Genomic DNA, 19,460 nt, shown 5'->3' on the forward strand with positions numbered 1-19,460 from the left:
TCCCTCAAATCTCCATCAACTGCAAGATGCTATCCTATCAATATGGGCCAGCATTTCTAAAGAATGCTATCAGCACCTTGTTGAATCAATGCCACGTAGAATTAAGGCAGTTCTGAAGGCAAAAAGGGGTCCAACACCGTATTAATATGGTGTTCCTAATAATTCTTTAGGTGAGTATATATATATATATATATATATACACTTTTATTTTATGCTATATATGACCCCCAATCGCAGGTGCCCCCCCAACTACTGAATCCTCCTGCTGGCGCCTGCAGGGGGGAGATGCCACCCGGATAACTGGACATTTGTCTAGTTGCGAGCATATCAAAAGACAGAGGATCAAAGAGATCCTCTGCCTTTTGCTAAACACCTCCGTCAGGGCCGGAGATGTTTTGCATAACAAGGACAGGGGAACAAAGGGCTCCCCTGCCCTTGCATGCCACACGCTTTCGGCGCTGTAATTACAGTGCCAGAGGTATGTGGTCATTTCAAAGGCAGGAGGATCAAAGCGATCCTTCCCCATGGATGCACTGGTATGCGCGGGCTGGTGCGGTGATGTCATATCACCGCGTCAGCCCATGTGCACCTCCCTGCAGGCGGAGCGCTTGTCAGTTGGGCCCTGCAGCCCAAGCAAGAATCATCCCCTGGAAAACAAGCATCCACAAGTGACAATTAACCCCTGGAAAACGAGCCTAAGCGAGGATCATCCCCTATGAACAAGCATTAACCCCTTAAAGGTTGGCTGAGTATCATTAACCCCTGTACCCCTGTATAGTAACTCTTTTCTACTGCCACCAATATATCCATACTCCCTGCAATATTAACCCCTACATTATTATTAACCCTTTCCCACTGCCACCAATATATATATATGTAGTGTCCCACTAGGTAGGGGTGGGCACTACACAAGGGTCAAATGGTGTGCGCGTTACTCCTACTCACAAGGAACGGAAATGTCATGTTTAATTGTGCATTTAATGTATGTTTTAATGTGTTGTTATATGCAATGTACCCCTGTATGATGCAACAGCAGGCCTAGTTGGGTGTAGTTAGACATCCCAGACACTAGAGGGAGATAGGGAGCCCCTAGTATAAATGTCCAGGCCTAGACAGGGAGAGTTAGTGCAGAGTCAGGAGTCTGAGAAGACAGAGGTTAAGAAGCCTGCTCCTGACATGCAGCTGGATAGCCCTGGCTGCTAGTGATGTCCAGGAGGCTAGTGAGAAGCTCCAGCCTGCCTGAGAACAAGAGAGCCTTAGTTAGCTCTGAAGACACCCCAGTTGCAGGACCCAACCTCCTGGGAGAAACCCACAGTCATCCACCTTACAAGAGAGGGCGATCCAGGGTAAGCTAAGTAACCCTGATGGGCAGATGAAACTAGAAAGTGCAGCAAGAATCTAATACCTGAGGAAGATAGTAACCTAGGATTTAAGCCACCCTTTAGGCATCCGGGCCTTGGGAGATAAAGCCAGAGCAGGAGTTCTAGAAAGGACAGTGTACATTGATTCTGAGGAAAGGTACAACCTGCTGCTGAGTGCTTGTGAAGTTACCCTCTGCGTATCTTGCATAAATATTACCTGCCATTGTGTGAATAAGCCTACTTGTGGAACTGTGATTGAAAGACTGTACTACTACCTGCTGTACAAAGATTGTTCGGTAAAGTTACGTTTGGTTCACTATTCTACTTGTGTACCTCCATCATTCCAACTACCAACCGGCGTGCCACCGTCCAAAGGCACTGGCGTCGCGAATCCAACAGGGACCTTGCCCCGGGCACTCAAAATACCTGTAACATCCAGGGCACCTCATCCACCATCAGGCCTGGTCCCTATAAACAGAGTGTGCCCCAGAGGAACCGTGTCTACCTCTCCTTCACTGCCACGCGCCTGCCCAGGGTTCTCCAATACAGTGAGTACCCTCGATTGCCCATAACCGTGACCTCACTTCGTCTATACCCTGCAGGTCTGGCGTGTTGCATAAATTTGCGTCACGAATAGGATACGAATATTCCTGCGCCATTGCGGATTTAAAAACTGTGTGCTGTAAATTGTCTTAAAGTGACAAGCCCCAATTGTTTTATTGAAAATTGCTGGGCCAAAGTGAACTGTAATAATTGCGGTGTGAAAATAGCATTGTGTGGACTGTTTTCTACTTATTTAAGCCACCGCTTGCTGTCAATGAATAGACAGCTATTTTGCTCAAAGATGGCCGCTTAGCTGGATTGAAATTGTTTGCTGCGTCATCTTCATCCTGAATTGGCGGTAAAAATTGGCGCCTTCTGCTAAAAGTGCGGGAAGGCTGTATGCTGGCGCCACCGCCCTGTCTGGACATTTGCATGTCTGCTGTAATGGACTCCGCCTCCCCCATACTGGAGTACCTGGGGGGCGGCCTCCCAGTGCAATGGGAGGATCTGTCTGAACTTGTTGGCGCCACCCTGTCGCTCTCCAGAGAAGGATCGAGCATGTTGAGGAGTGAGGACTGTTCTGCTGAGATGTCCGCGCCTGATTTGTTAACCATGAATGTGACTGGTGTAGAGCAAGAGGATGCTCCACCGGCCTACTCTCCGGGACCGGAGAGACCCGCCTGCCCGCCACCGAGGACGCAACCGGAGACCTACTATGGCTCCTGGAGAGACTTCTTCCAGCCCTCGTTCAAGTGGTCAGCGTTGATGGCAGAGATTCGGGAGGCCGCAATAAAGAAGACGACTAAAACCAAAATATACTATGAGGAACTGGCAAAGACCGTTCACAAGTGCCACACTGATACACAACCTCGCCTGGAAAGGAGAATGGGGTTGGTTGTGGCCTTTGACAAGGACCGAGGCTTCGGTTTCATAAAAGACTACCTGACTGGAAGAGACTCGTACGTCAATCGGAGGTCCGTCAAGCGGAGCTACCTCCCAGAACATTTACATAACCTCCGCGAGGGAGAGGAGGTTAAATTCACCCCTGCTGAGGGCCTGCGAGGCCCCTACGCCACTGCCGTGTCCTGTCCTAAAAAGAAATCGGAGGACTGGGACCTTGATGAGGACCACCCTGGCTGCGAGCAAGAACCTGTGTGCTCTCCAGAACCGGCCCATCATGCCTTTCAAGAAAGGGGCTCCTTCATTGGCCCGAATGTATTTTGGCAGCCGACAGTGGTGGAGAAGAGGGTTAGCCCATGGCCCTCGCCTGAGTTGCCTCGCAGGGAGAAAACTGTCCGTGAGCTTCAGGATGCCGAAAGATTCCGAGCTACCCTGGAAAATATCCGCAGAGGGAGGAAAGCGGACGCCTCACCTGAGCTTGCAGCGGCTGCGCAGGACGAACCACCCACCTTCCAAGTGCCGACGGCGACAGCGGAGACCAGCGATCCCGACTCTGAAAGCCTGGACGACCAGATCGTGCGGCTGGAGATGAAACTGCGGGAGCTACGCCAGATTGCCTCCGCCAGGATCCGGACTCCACCTGACCTACAAGAAAGAGGACGCAAGGACTCGGACGTCTCCGGGTCTAAGGTGAGAGTACCTGTCCCTGCCAGTCGTCCCTCCTTAGTACCGGCACCTGCGGTGGGATCCTCTTACGCTGTGCACCGGCGCACAGAGCCAGTCGTCCCAGAACCCACCGGACCGCTTGCAGCAGCGGTACCCAGGCCAGTGCAGCAGCCCACGATTGTTATGCCTGCTCCGGTGAGGTCAGCGACTTTGATAACCCCTAGGCCTATGGGGCCTATACCTATTAGGGGTCCGTTTATGTTGCAGTTGCCCCCCAATATGGTGTTGTGGGCACATCCATCTATTGAACCTCAGTACAGGCCCAATATACAAATGGAGCCAGGGAGCACCACTGAAATGCAAAGTGGATATGACATGCCCCTGTGAATTGGCCTGCTAGGCCCTTGATGTTTGATTTGTTTTACCAAGGGATCCTAAAGAAGACTTAACCCTTTCAGGACAGGAGTCCTTTGTTGTTTTGGCCCTCTGTTGCTGCTGCCAGTTACCCACGGCTCAGTGGAGGCGGCAAGCCACTGAAATACCACGTGCAGCAAGGCCATCTTGTTTACAGGACCTCCTGCCTGCTTTCTCAGAGTGAAAACCCAGTTGTGCCTGTTTTCATAAGTTGCACCTTTAACCTCCTTTTCAGGTTGATTACGGGTATTACAGAACTTTTTTTATATATACCATTTAAATAATGTGGACTATTTTATGTGCTGCTATTTTATTATGCAACTTGAATTTCAAGAATTGGGCCCAGGGATAGACTCAAACGCACATGAGCCTCTGAGATTTTGCTACTATTTTAAAGTAATGTGCCCAGAGATGGACTCCACCTCGTGCGAGCCTCTGTGATTCTATCTTCCTCTCTATTTGCATCTGCGATATCCTTACTTGGCTGTGGATTGAACAAAAAGAAAAGAACCTGGGTACGGACTCATTATATATGCTTTGAGCCTCCAAGAATTGTTATTTAATGTTTTTACATTTTCCATGGACTACAACTGTTCTATCATGGACAATTTGCACTTGAAAGTATTATTATGGACTATCCTGGTATTTATTGTTACGCTGTGCCAGGTCAGCGCCCCTGTTCCATTGTGTTATCCTGAGAGAAGAGAACGACGCCCCTTTTCACCATTACTTGCTCCTAATCCAGTGGAACTGCCTGATATATATATGCATATAATGTATCATTGCAAATGTAGATGTGTTTTCCTGCTTTGCTTTATCTTCCCTATTACAGGTGCAGTATCCAGCTGTGCAGGGACCCTCCATGTTGCGCCGAGGACGGGCAACGTTATAGCGTGGGGGTATGTAGTGTCCCACTAGGTAGGGGTGGGCACTACACAAGGGTCAAATGGTGTGCGCATTACTCCTACTCACAAGGAACGGAAATGTCATGTTTAATTGTGCATTTAATGTATGTTTTAATGTGTTGTTATATGCAATGTACCCCTGTATGATGCAACAGCAGGCCTAGTTGGGTGTAGTTAGACATCCCAGACACTAGAGGGAGATAGGGAGCCCCTAGTATAAATGTCCAGGCCTAGACAGGGAGAGTTAGTGCAGAGTCAGGAGTCTGAGAAGACAGAGGTTAAGAAGCCTGCTCCTGACATGCAGCTGGATAGCCCTGGCTGCTAGTGATGTCCAGGAGGCTAGTGAGAAGCTCCAGCCTGCCTGAGAACAAGAGAGCCTTAGTTAGCTCTGAAGACACCCCAGTTGCAGGACCCAACCTCCTGGGAGAAACCCACAGTCATCCACCTTACAAGAGAGGGCGATCCAGGGTAAGCTAAGTAACCCTGATGGGCAGATGAAACTAGAAAGTGCAGCAAGAATCTAATACCTGAGGAAGACAGTAACCTAGGATTTAAGCCACCCTTTAGGCATCCGGGCCTTGGGAGATAAAGCCAGAGCAGGAGTTCTAGAAAGGACAGTGTACATTGATTCTGAGGAAAGGTACAACCTGCTGCTGTGTGCTTGTGAAGTTACCCTCTGCGTATCTTGCATAAATATTACCTGCCATTGTGTGAATAAGCCTATTTGTGGAACTGTGATTGAAAGACTGTACTACTACCTGCTGTACAAAGATTGTTCGGTAAAGTTACGTTTGGTTCACTATTCTACTTGTGTACCTCCATCATTCCAACTACCAACCGGCGTGCCACCGTCCAAAGGCACTGGCGTCGCGAATCCAACAGGGACCTTGCCCCGGGCACTCAAAATACCTGTAACATCCAGGGCACCTCATCCACCATCAGGCCTGGTCCCTATAAACAGAGTGTGCCCCAGAGGAACCGTGTCTACCTCTCCTTCACTGCCACGCGCCTGCCCAGGGTTCTCCAATACAGTGAGTACCCTCGATTGCCCATAACTGTGACCTCACTTCGTCTATACCCTGCAGGTCTGGCGTGTTGCATATATATATCCATAGAAAAAGTCAGGCAGCACTCCTTTTGATGTACAGCCGTAGCTGTGAGGTGCCTGCGGTGGTCCCTCGATTCAGGACTTAAGCAGCAAAGAAAATCTGCAGCACTCCTTGAAGTATAAAAAATGTGTAGTTTTATTCACACATGTCAAAATAAGATAACGTTTCGGTTCTCTCACAGAACCTTTCTCAAGTCAGGTCACCTGACTTGAGAAAGGTTCTGTGAGAGAACCGAAACGTTGTCTTATTTTGACATGTGTGAATAAAACTACACATTTTTTATACTTCAAGGAGTGCTGCGGATTTTCTTTGCTATATATATATATATATATATATATATATATATATATTAACCCCTGCATCACCCTGCCTTGTACCCCTACAATATATATCCCTATCCCTTCTCCCTGCAATATTACTCCTGCATTAACCCCTACAATATATATCTCTACTCCCTGCAATATTACCCCATCATTATCATTTACCCATACCCGGACATATTCCACCAACGCCCATTAACCCCCTTTCAATACCCGATCCGATTATCACTGCATTTAACCACTGCTTTACCTGGTGCCTGCATTTACCCCTGCAGTGCCATTATCACTGCATTTAACCCCTGCATTACCCTGTCCCTGCATTTACCCCTGCAGTACCCTTATCACTGCATTGGACCCTGTAACCCTTGTATTGTGTAACCCCTTGTAGAGACAGTCTAGCGTCAGTTGGGAGGGTGCTGCTCTGGTTACTTGTATGTGTGATTGTATGTCTAGCTAGATTTTGGGGTGGAATTATAGTTGGGATTGTATAGTGTTAGTGTAATTAGGATTATTATTGTGCTGTTAGTGTATTACCGTGTGCATCTATATGTATATATATTTATATAACCATTGATATAAATATATATAGATATAGCAGAAATAATGACTGTAGACTTGTAATTGTTTAATAAATACTTTATTATTCAAATACAGCATATAGTCTTTTGTAGCCGCCGTAATTCAGCGCAACCAGTTAAGGAAACAGTTAGAGCAACAGGTAGAATAAAGAATAAATAGGCGGATTCTGCAATAGCTGTAGCCGACAATTTATTAATGTTAATTATTAATATTAATCCAAAATATTAATAATTCATATTTCCTTTTACAGTAATCTAGGGCAGTGGTCCCCAACCTTTCATGCCCAGAGAGCCACATTCAGACCTGAGAGATGGCTGTGAGGCGACCATTGTACACATGTCCTGTTGTAGTTATTATGATGATACTTTTTGGGCTTTGAACAATTACTTCAAATGTCCCACCAACATGCGGTAAAGTCGCTTTGCTTCCAATTTCAGACTATTTAGAAAAGAAAGGCGCTAAAGCCCTATTAAAGGGGCATTTTTTCACTGTGAGGTGAGGAACCATTCTTCTACTTGTTCTCATTAGGGGTTGGCTTATTTACAGAAGATCTTGTCAAATGTGTTGAAACCCGAATATAGTCAACTTGCTAATAGATCATAGGTTCTACACCATTATGACACTTTTTAAACCCTCCTTGTTAGCCAAATCTTCTGTCCCAACTGCCCACCACTGCTGTCATTCACCTAGGTTATATTTGAACAGCTCCTGGACACGTAGGAAACTAGTGCAGGAACAATGCATTTCAATATGAGATGCCAGGGAGCATGGCTTCAGGAACTGTCCAAATGAGGAAAACTTGTAATACCACATTTGACATGATTATAGTAAAGCATAAGAATGGCTTCTTACCTCCTTCCCCAACCTGCCCTCCTCCATTTGCTTGTTTCTGCCCTCTTCTTACTGCACACCCTCACAGAGGATATTGCGGAGGAGGTCAGGTTTGGGGGAGATGTGAGGAGCCATGCATGCCTTATTTTGGAGTCACAATGCATATACTAGGCAGAAGGAAGCGTGGGGAGAGGATCAGGACAGCTGTAGTGTGGATGACACCTCATGCTAAAGGACAGCATGGCTGCAGCATTGTTACATACTTTTATGGGCCCTCCTCCTGTCATGTAAACAGCCTTTTACAGCACTATAGAAAACTGTATGGGCTGTGTGCTAGACCTGCTACAAATGTTCTGGCCTAGCAGCCAGTGGCAAGCCACACAGCAGAGGCTCACAAGCCACCAGTTAGGGACTCTTGAGCTGGGGCATTGACTTGTTATTAAACTCTCCAAGTTCCAGCAATGTCCTTCTGTAAGAGGACGCTAAGGGCGTTTTTGATTTCCGGTATTGAGTTCCGTCACGGGAGCTCAATACTCGAAAAAAACTGATCAGTTTTAACCTAATGCATCAGTTCAGTCCCTTTTATGTTTTTTTTGGAAGGAGAAAATACCACAGCATGCTGCAGTTTTCTCTCCGGCCAAAAATACTGATCACTTGCCGGAATGCCGGATCTGGCATTAATTTAAATTGAAGTGTATTAGTGCTGGATCTAGCCTTAAGTGTTCTGCCAAAACGGATCCGGCTTTCCGGTCTGCACATGCGCAGACCTTTAAAAATGCAAAAAAATTAATACAGGACCCATTTTTCCGGTATTTCAATGCATTTGTCAGACGGATCCGCATCCGGATCCATCTGACAAATGCCATCAGTTTACGTCCGGATTGCCGGAATTCTTTGCCGCAAGTGTGAAAGTACCCTAAATTACATCAATATGCAGACCTGTGCAGAGCAGAGACAGAGAGGACTATGTGGTTGTGATCTCACAGCTTCACAGTTCTCTCTATAGTCGGGAACAGTGACTACTGTAGACTTTTGGCTGACGTCAGAGAATATTTCTCCACTCTTAGATTGTCCCGCACTTTTTACTCCACTTTGGCACAATCACAACCTAAAAGAGTTTAGGCTAATTGAAGATTATAAGTATTGGAATTCACGTGGTATCAATCTTTTAACCCAAATTATATCACACGGTAGTATTATCCCCTTTGATGAATTAACAAAAGGTACAAATGTCACTTTTTTAAATAGATATAGATATGCACAAATTAGTCATGCATACACGAACACTCAGGATAAAGATTCTTTGATTGTTAGCGCAAACTCCTTTTTGGATTATTGTTTTACATTTAGGGATACACAACTCACTCTCTCACAAATATATCGTAGATTTCGGGACTGCTTAGGAGAAACAACAACTTTTAAAAGCAAGGGAGGCTGGGAAGCTGAATTAGGTGTAGGAAGTGTTGTTGACTGGGATACAGTATATCGAAATATTAAAAAAGCATTGATATCCCAAAAATATAGATTAATCCAGTTCAGGATTGTACATCGCCTGTATTACTCCCCAGCCTTCCTCGCCAAAATATACAGGAAAAGAAGTGATACGTGTTGGAAGTGCTCGGCGGAAAATGCTGGTCTAAGTCATATGCTATGGAATTGCCCAGAAATAAGTGGATTTTAGACCAGCATCTATGAAGAACTACATAGCAGATATAAGATTAAACTGAACCGCTGTTTTATGCAGGCAATATTAGGTCTTTTCTACCCTACGGATCTAACGCCCTGTCAGATTAGAATCTCTTTGGAGAGTTTCATGGCCGCAAAGGCCTTGATTCTTAAACACTGGGGAACAAAAAATAGCCCTACTTACCTTGAGTGGAGGGCTCGGATAGACACTATTGATGCTTATAGAAGACTGGTAAGAAAAGCAGAGTGACTCTAGAAAGGGTGGGTCCTTAATATCTTCTTTTCGCTCTATAAAGCCTGGCTGTTTGTTGCATCGGGGAATGACCACGAGCAACAGCAGGAGACAGCTGGATCCCGTAGCAGTGAACCAAGGGGGGGGGGGGGGGGGGGGTGGTATATGAATTGCTGTATGACTATCTTTTTTTTTTACTATATGTAATGGAATTTATATTCTTGGCTTAAGAAAACAATAAAGATTTAAATAAAAAAAATTAAAAAATAGATTGTACTAAGTGTCCACTTCTAAGGGGTCACATAGGACAAGGAGCAACCCTGGGCACGTAGTGAAGTATGTAAACAAACACTGACCACCTTACAGGTAATGTCCTCAACATCACGTACTTGGGATCGAGAGATGTGAAAGGGAAGGCAAGAACTCACACTCCACAGTACAAACCTGTTTTGCCATGCAGTCTTGCTAAATTTGCATAAGACAACTATAATGTTAGTTTATTGCAATACCTGATCATTTAGTGGTATCCCTTGAGACATCTTCTTTTTATTTTCCATGGGATGATAATCATCTGCATCATAGAATTTGCATCCTAACTGCAATAAAACGAGAGAAACGGGTGACGAGAATCCAAACAAAGTGATCCCTGTAGATACAGATATACTATTAACCATAGGACCAGAGGTGATGTATTTGCTGCAGGTTTGCGATGCAGATTCTGTAACTTACAGTACGGTTCTCCAAACCGCATCCGCACATAGTGGAAAAAATCTGCACAAAAAGCAGAGCATGCCGCATATATTCAAATCTATATCATGCTCATCTTGTGTGAAAAACCTGCAGATTTTCATCATGGATTTCATCCTTGCAATTAGGGCTGAAACGATTATTCGAATAACTCGATTAAATCAAGTCAAAAAATTCATCGATGCAGTTTCCCTGCATCGAGGAATCGTTTACACCACGTGATCACGGAGCGGGAGTGAAATTAAGTGTCTCACTCACCGCTTCCGTGTCCTCCGGAGGCCAGAGAGGCAGGACTGAGCCGGCCGGCACAGAGGAGGGAGGAGGAGGGAGTCCCTCCCTCCCCACTGTGCGCGGCTGCCGCTGAACACCAATGAGGACAGAGTAGGAGGAGGAGGGGAGGGACTGTGGCCACTGCACTACCAATGAATCTGCCGGCCATATCCCACAGGGTCCCCCCCCCATCATTGGTGGCAGTTTGCAGTTCCGATCGGAGCCCCAGCAGTGTAATGCTGGGGCTCTGTTCGGTTACCATGGCAGCCAGGACGCTACTGAAGCCCTGGCTGCCATGGTATGTTAGTGAGCAGAGAGCAGCGCATTATACTCACGTGCGCTGTGGCCGCCGGTCGCTCCTTCTTCTGTCTGTGCGGCGAATTGCTAATGCTTACAGCATACCATGTCAGCCAGGGCTTCAGTAGCGTGACTCCTGGCTGCCATGGTAACCGATCGGAGCCCCCGCATTACACTGCTGGGGCTCCGATCGGAACTGCAAACTGCCACCAAAGATGGGGGGGGGGGAGACAGATCAGAGGCTGGGGGAGGGGGGGAGGGGGAGGCAGATCAGAGGCTGGGGGGAGGGGGGGAGGCAGATCAGAGGCTGGGGGGAGGGGGGGAGGCAGATCAGAGGCTGGGGGGAGGCAGATCAGAGGCTGGAGGGGGGGAGGCAGATCAGAGGCTGGGGGCAGGGAGGCAGATCAGAGGCTGGGGGGAGGCAGATCAGAGGCTGGGGGCAGGGAGGCAGATCAGAGGCTGGGGGCAGGGAGATGGAGAGAGAGTGGTTAATGGAGGCTGCAGGCACCACCTTGGTATGTATAAAGTTATTGGTTTAGAGAGGGGTTAATGAAGGCACCTCCAAGGTGCTTTCATTAACCTCTTCAAACCAATAACTTTATACATGCCTAATGCCAAGGTGCTTCCATTAACCCCTCCAAACCCAATGGGCATGTATAAAGTTATTGGTTTGGAGGGGTTAATGGAAGCAATACTCGATTACAAAAATATTTGTTTACTGCAGCCCTACTTGCAATGCTTTGCAAAATCTGCTTTGATATTATTGCGGATTTGCTGCAGTATTGTGGCGAAATCTGCAGTGGATTTCTAATGCTGTCTCTAGACCAGCCCTAAATAATCCATCAGATTTCAGGTTAATTCTTTACACTTTTTCCCTCACTTGTCTTACCGCTTTTCTGCTGGAGCTCTAGGCTTAATGCACACGATCAAGATTGCGTGCGGAAGATCCGCACCGTAGGTCATGTATGTTGTAATCTGTGAGAACTTGAAATTCTCATGTACAGGATGCAGAATTTTTCCATGCGGATTTTGACCTGCGGTGCGGATTTAAAAATCTCCAGCATGTCAATTTATTTAATTTTTCCTGACCGGATTTTGTCCATCCACGTAAATTCCGCATGTGGAAAATCCTCACCAAATACGCATGCAAATCCGCACCAATTCATGTGGATTGTCCGCACAGATTTCCCTGCGTACACCTGCAGATTTCAGTGTGGATTCTCAACACATAAATCCTGAAATCCCCTAGACATATCCTAGTCTCATACTGGTAGTTCTATATTGTACGAGTACACTTGTACTGAAACTGAGATGTGTATTTGTCAGTCTGCCAAGCAGATTGTTTTATGATAGCGTGTATTGTGATCTTTAATGTCAGATTATGCCAGTGAACTATAGCATATAATTACATATGTCTATTTTACTTCTAAGCCTATAGTACTGCTATTACCTAAGGTAAAAACAAATTTCACAAGTCTGCTTCATCAGCCGAATACATGCACCTTTGAGGTGAGCAAATCGATTGTAAACAAATTGAATTCAACTCACATTTTCAAAAAATTTGGGTCAGATTTGAATTCAAATTGTTGACAATTCGATTTGGGTGATTTTCATCAAAATGGCATCAGACAGGAAAGATGAAGAAGGAAGATCACATGACCCCAGACAGTGTGTGTGTATGTATGCATACTGACAAGTATTTGCCACCAAAAGCTAAACATTTTGTTAAAAAAATCCTACAGTGCAGTTTGTTGTTTGATACTAGAGATGAGCGAATTTTAAAAAAATTTGATTCGCCGGTTCACCAAATTTTTGGGGAAAAATTCAGTTCTATCCAAATCTATTTGCGGCAAATTACGTAAAAAAACTGCTATTTCCTGGCTGCAGAGAGCCTTTATAGTGGTGTAGAACATTGTGCCTTGCACTAACACACATAGGTACACCGGGAGCAGGCAGTTCCGAGAACAGCCCGATAAAGGGCCCCCGGCGGCTGTTCTCGGAACTGCCTGCTCCCGGTGACTGCATTTGATTTTAAACCGGCTCCCGGCACAAGTAAGGGCTTACCTGTGCATCACTGGACGGGTGAGTCTAGCTTACTAAAGATGGCAGCCCGCATCACTGCATATGGAGTCTGCTTTGGTAGTGAAATAATACTGTGAGTCCGTATGACGTGCAGATGACAGGTGTCACTCTTAGAATCACTGCACACTTCACTTATTTGGGCAGTCACGGTGCCAAAACTGACCAAATAACTCACGTATGAACTTAGCCTTACAGGTCGATGTTAGCGCCAAGAAGAAACGCACTCCTTTTACACCATCGTCAGCTGATTCCACATAGATTTCTACAGAACCTGTTCTATTAAACGCTTAGAAAAGTAGAGCCCCCCCGGACAGAGTGGAGAAGACATCAGCAGTAAGTTTGTGTTGGCGTCACTGATTATTTTGCCCTTCCTCTGATCCGTCAAAACAATAACCCACAAAAACGGATCCTGTCTGTGGAGCATCCGCCTTCACTCAGTCAGCATTTGGTCAGTAATCCATCAGTATTGCTAATGCCCAAAAAAACTGGAGTGAATCCAAAACAGAGATGACACGTGAACGGAATATTCGCAAGTCTTCTGTGTTTTGTACCCACTCCTGCTTTTGGCTGCCAAATTACAAGCCAATTCTCATGGAACCATACAGGCCTTACAGCTGCTACAGGATCCGTTGTGCGTCTCATTTTACCTTCCTTCTGACAGATCAGAGGAAGGGTCAAATAAATGATGGTCAGCCAAGCCAAAAAAGCTAAATAGTGGCCCAGTCATGAAGTGGGGAGGGTGGGAACAGCATGAGAAGTCCACAGAGTGGCCCTATGACATAGTGGTGAGGTGAAAGCAGCATGAGGAGACCACAGAGTGGCCCAATGACAGAGTGTGGAGGTGGCGGCAGCAGCAGGAGGCCGCCACAGAGTGGCAAGGTGACATAGTCTGTAGGTGGTGGCAGCATCAGGAGGCCACAGAGTGGCACAATGACATAGTGTGGAAGTGGTGGCAGCAACAGGAGGTCACAGAGTGGTAAAGTGACATAGTGTGGAGGTGGCTGCAGCATCAGGAGGCCACTGAGTGTCAAGGTGACATAGTGTGGAGGTGGCAGCAGCATGAGGAGACCACAGAGTCACAAGGTGACATAGTGTGGAGGTGAAAGCAGCATGAGGAGACCACAGAGTTGCCCAATGAGAGAATGTGTAGGTGGCGGCAGCATCAGGAGGCCACTGTCACGATCAGTGTGGGGGAAAAACTCCACACTAAACACAGGAGGGAAGGGGAACAGTAACTGGGTCTGGAAACTAGGGAAGGAACAGGTCATCTCCTAAACAACCCTAATCCAGGCCCTAACTACCTATCAATATGAATAGACCTTGAAGGTAGGAATATTCATATGCTGTATACCTAGGCCCTTATATCCCTATAAGGCCCCGGAATGAGGTTGGGACCAGAGACAACCCATTCCTCCCCAGACGGACGAATGGAAGTCTCTGTATCAGGCCCAGATACAAACAACAGGGAATATAACAAACACATACGCCACCCCGGCCACCATAATCTACGAGATATAAGGTTGGCAGTGGACCTACTACCAGGATGTCCTGTAAAAACCGTACAATGATGTTCCTCCAACACCTTGTGACGCAATTCCGGTGGCACAAATAGTTTCCCAGAGGGACACGAGTCCGGTACGTCTCCCTAAGCCTCTAACATCTTCACCTAAAGGTCAGGGTAGAGGGCGGATATCACCACCCCTTTAGACAGTATGGGACTCGGGTTTTCAAAATTACCACCTCCAGGGAAACTTTCTTAGTCATTTCTTAGTCATGTCCGTTAAGGGTTTTACTATTCTCGATGGTGAATCCTAAAAAACGCCTAAGAGCCTTCAGATTTTCGGGTCGATCCAGTCCAATACAGCACAGACTTTCTCAGGATCCATTCGAAAACCCGAAGATGACAGCAGGTAGCCCAAGAACTGCACCTTGTGTACCTCAAAAACACATTTCTCTAATTTTGCAAACAATTTATTATGCCTTAAAATCTGTAACACCTGTCTCACATGATTCTGATGTGTCTCAAGTGCCCCTCAGGAGTATTAAAAGTCGTCTTCCATTCATCCCCTTCCTTGATCCTAACCAGATTATATGCCCCCCTGAAGTCGAGAACACCTTGGCACCAATAATCTGGTTAAACAAATCGGGAATCAAAGGAAGAGGGTAAGGATCACGGATAGCATTCTGATTGAGTTCACAAAAATCCAGACATGGCCGAAGACATCCATTTTTTATTTAAAAAAAAAAAAAAAAAAAACTGCAGCCACTGGAGACTTGGAAGGTCTTCTGTGCCCTTTCTTCAAACTCTCGGCAATATATTCTCTCATGGCCTGCCTTTCAGGTTCAGAAAGATTATACAACCTAGATTTAGGCAATTTGGCCCCGGGAATAAGATTGACAGGGCATTCATATTCCCGATGGGAAGGTAAATCCTGACATCCACTCTCAGAAAACACATCAGCAAACTCGGCCCTGCTGTCAATAAATACTTTAATTCCCACAGTTTTTTACTCTAGCGCCACTTCGGCAGTCAGGAGAAATCGGGTACTACCAGCAAAAGACAAATGCACATTCTCTGACCCCCACTCACACCTCCGATAGTCAGATGGGATTTAGACGCTCCTTTTTGTTTCTCTTTTTGCCGCCGAATGTTTGGACATATACCGTATTGACAAAATGTCCCCTTTGACCGCAGAAAAAACATACTCCCTGCTTCCGACTCCTACTTTTGCAAGCAGATCCTGGAGTCGGTCCCCCTAATTGCATGGCTTCATCCCCAGGTATACGCTCAGGAATCTCTTCACCCAAAGAGTCAAAGGAATACGATACGTTATGTAATAGAACGTCCTAAGAGAGTGGACCCTTAGATCTTTCTCTCTCAGGCATCTATCAATACATACAGCTAAAGACATAGCGGCTTCCAAAGACTCAGGATTCTCATGAAAGGCCAAAGCATCCTTCAGCCTCTCAGAGAATCCCTGACAAAACTGGCTATGGAGAGCTGGATCGTTCCACTCAGTATCCGTAGCCCACCTCCTAAAATCGGAACAATAGATCTCCGCCGAATGCCGCTGCCCCCTTGACTTCAAGCCTGACTGGAAAATAGCATGGACGGAGGATAAAAGATCGTTTTTCATACTCCTGCCTCATCAGAATGCAGTAAGAAAATCATCATTGGAAACTCACTGCCGGCTACTTGAAGGTACTGCTGGCGGTTTGGGATGGGTTTTGCCGCTGACAGGTTCCCTTTAAAATACAGGATCCTTTTTTTAATTTTTCTGTTCTTCTGGAGGATCAGAAGAATGGAAAATAGACAAAAATCAGATCCGCAAAATATATGGATGAAATCCGTGTGCATTCCGTATTTTGCGGAACGGAACAGCTGGCCCTTCATAGAACAGTACTATCCTTGTCCATAATGCGGACAATAATAGGACATGTTCTATTTTTTTGTGGCAGGGAAATACGGACATACGGAAACAGAATGCACATGGAGTAACTTCTGTTTTTTTTGCGGAGACATTAAAGTGAATGGTTCTGCATACGGTCTGCAAAAAAAAACGGAACGGACACGGAAAGAAAATACATTCGTGTGCATGAGCCCTTAGGCTAATTTCACACAAGTGTATGAAGTCCTGAAAATACACTTTGTGTGTCAGAGGTATTTTCCATGCTGAACACTTCTCCTGTGATACTCATCAAAAACTAGGTGCATCTACAGTGCAACTAACTAAACTATGTGCAATGTATGTCAATCTGTGCATCTGGTGCAAAAAGTAGATTTTTTGGTAAAATTTACGCCTGTTTCTAGGAGTAGATTAGTAAATTTGCCAGAGCCCCCGCTCCACACAACTGTCTAGTAAAATAGTCTGTGACTAAATATTATTGCATGGCCGGTCATAAAAGGGATTTTTTTTAAAGACTAAAATAGTTGCAAGTCCCTTGATAAATGAGACCGCCGCTAAATGAATACCTGACAAATATGGAGACTCCTTTTTCACTATCCTACCAGTATTTATGCCAGTGTGGGGTATATAGCCAAATTATTTTGCCATACAGTAATAAACGTACCTGATCTGCCAGATGAGATCCTACTGCTGTTCTGTGTAAAGACACAAACAAGAGAATGATCACAATATACATGCTGCTGAAAGTGAACGGCTGGGTGCACATTGGCTATTTTTGGCGTTTTTATGTTCTTTTCAATCCTTATTTTTTTTTGCAAATTAGGGGCATACATCAGGAAAGACATCTGACATATACCTTGAATGTATCCATAGGATATATTGGGCCAGATGTTTGCCAAAAAATAACCTTTTGACATATGTTTGGGGGATATGAGTTGCTATACCTTTAATGGCATTGTCCAATAACAACAACCTATCCCCTATCCATAATGGATGTGTCTGATCAGCAGGGTTTCGACTGTTGGGGTCCCTGCCAATCACTAGAACGGAGCAACATACATTCATGGGACTGTCAGAGATAGCCTAGCGGTCAGACCCCGCCAATCAGACACCTACCCACATGGGACAACAACCTCTTTTAAAGGGGTTCTCCAGGAATTAAAAAAAATCTTGAATATTACTTTATTATAAATATATATTCCCAAACACCTTTCATTAGTTATAATGATTTGTTTTGTCTAGGGAGCAATCATTAAGAGAAATAAAATAATAAACGAGACATGAAGTATAGAGAAGACAAACAGGACAGCCTGCGGTAATGGAGACAAGCGGGGTGCACCACCAATGAGGCCAGGTGAGGCGATCTCCTCAGGCAGCACCAGGTAGGGGCAAGAGGGGGGAAGCGGAAGGACCATGGGTAATGAGCGCTTTCATTGTGGCAAATGGGGTTAGGTTAAGCAATTGACATTGAGGGGGAACGCTGTTTCAGTTTTCGGCAGCAGAAAGGCTAGGTGCACCCCTAGAGACAAATGCTGCTGCTCATTAGCCGTCCCTACTCTCCTCTCTGTACTTCATTCATACAGAGATTTAGCTGTATTCAGGATCATAATTCCTGACAAGTAGAGCAGAGAGGAGGATAAGGCATCTCTTTACCTGAATGTTCTGAAGTAACTTGTCCTGCTGTGTGATTAGGACAGGTTTTGTGTGCACTAATAGGACGGCGGACATTTTATTTCTCCTAATAATTGCTCCCTAGACAAAACCAGCCATTATAACTAATGAAAGGTATTTGGGAATATATTTATAATAAAGTAATATTTAAGTATTTTCAGTAATTCTATTTTCTTAATTCCTGGAGAACCCCTTTAAGCTCTTCTCATAGATTGAATTGTTGATTAGTTTGTCACCATTGTAATTTATGATTTTGTTTCTGTGTATTTGCTCTGATTTGTAAAGCACTATGGAATATGTTGACACTGTATAAAAAGCTTATCCATTATTATTCTTTTTTTTTCTTTTTGACTGTGTTGAAAAGCATAATTGCCTACGATTCCAGCGAAACTCTGTAGTATTTGCCATACTGTTGCCCATGTTGAAGTCATGCTTTCGACATATTGTATACTTGCACATTTTAAGACTTTATTCAGATGGCCATAAAGTGGGTTCTAGGATGATCTAATCTGAACAGCAGGGAGTGTGGGCTTTGCAACCCTAACATGTAAGACTGAATGATTCAGATTTTGTCATGTGAGTCAATGGAAATATATACATTTTGCAGTGAATTAACATATTTTTGGATGCAGGTTCACAGTTCTAGAGCAACCATTCTAGGACGGTTTCCTAGCACTGGTTCTTTAATAAATGCTGTGTGTACTTGGGAATTCGTGAAACAACTGTTACAGTAAAACACATGATCCTGTGTGAACCCGGCCTAGCTGCAGGCCAGCTATGAACCTCCACTGCTGACATGAGAGCTGTCTCCTCCCAGAGTATACATGGGAGTAGCCTTTGTCCTCATTCTCCAGAACAAAGCAGGATTTGCAGTGTCAGATGTCTGTAACCTCTTCATTGCCTGTGTAATGCTATGTGCAGAGAGAACATACTCACTTCCCAGAGCCGCTCACTCCCATCACCACGATTATCATAACTTCTCCTAGGACCTAGCTGCCACCAGGAAGACACAGTGGAATCCTTCCCCAGCTCCTGTATACTTTGTAGGCCACACAGAGCAATGCCAGACGACGAGGAAGTGAAAAACACGTACTCCAATGACCAGTGCTTAGTCATTCCCCTCCTGCTGTTGTAATCACTATGTCAATTATTAAAGCATGAAAAGGAATCTAATTCGCAGGGGGAGATTTATCAAGAGTGGTGCAAAGGAACACTGGCTTACTTCCACCTAACAACCAATCAGACTCCACCTTTCATTTTCAAAAGGAGCTCTGAAAAATGAAAGGTGTAAGCTGATTGGTTGCTATAGGCAACTAAGCCAGTTTTCCTTTGCACAAGTTCTGATAAATCTTCCATAAAATCCAAGTTATTAAGTGAGAAAAATGAACACGTTACAGGAATAAATTAATTTATATAGAAGAAACAGGATTCACAAATAAA

General features: G+C 45.2%; 1 protein-coding gene across 2 annotated transcripts in view; it reads right to left on the minus strand.

The window, feature by feature from the left end:
• The window catches only part of IDNK (IDNK gluconokinase), a 32,074-nt gene extending 12,867 nt beyond the window's left edge, over positions 1–19,207 (minus strand). Inside the window, exons 1-3 of one of the 2 annotated variants that reach the window (XR_006388365.1) lie at positions 18,957–19,187; positions 17,014–17,044; positions 10,056–10,142 (exon numbers count right to left, since the gene is read on the minus strand). Coding sequence is in view for 1 of the 2 variants with exons in the window: in XM_044287715.1 (XP_044143650.1) it covers positions 10,056–10,138; positions 17,014–17,044; positions 18,957–19,136 (294 nt within the window). In the remaining variant the exon portion in view is untranslated. Of the gene's footprint in view, positions 1–10,055; positions 10,143–17,013; positions 17,045–18,956 lie in introns of both variants that reach the window. The other variant, XM_044287715.1, reaches the window with a different exon arrangement.
• Positions 19,208–19,460: the final 253 nt, after the last annotated feature.

Source organism: Bufo gargarizans, chromosome 1 (genome assembly GCF_014858855.1).
Source record: "Bufo gargarizans isolate SCDJY-AF-19 chromosome 1, ASM1485885v1, whole genome shotgun sequence".
Taxonomy (NCBI): Eukaryota; Metazoa; Chordata; class Amphibia; order Anura; family Bufonidae; genus Bufo; species Bufo gargarizans.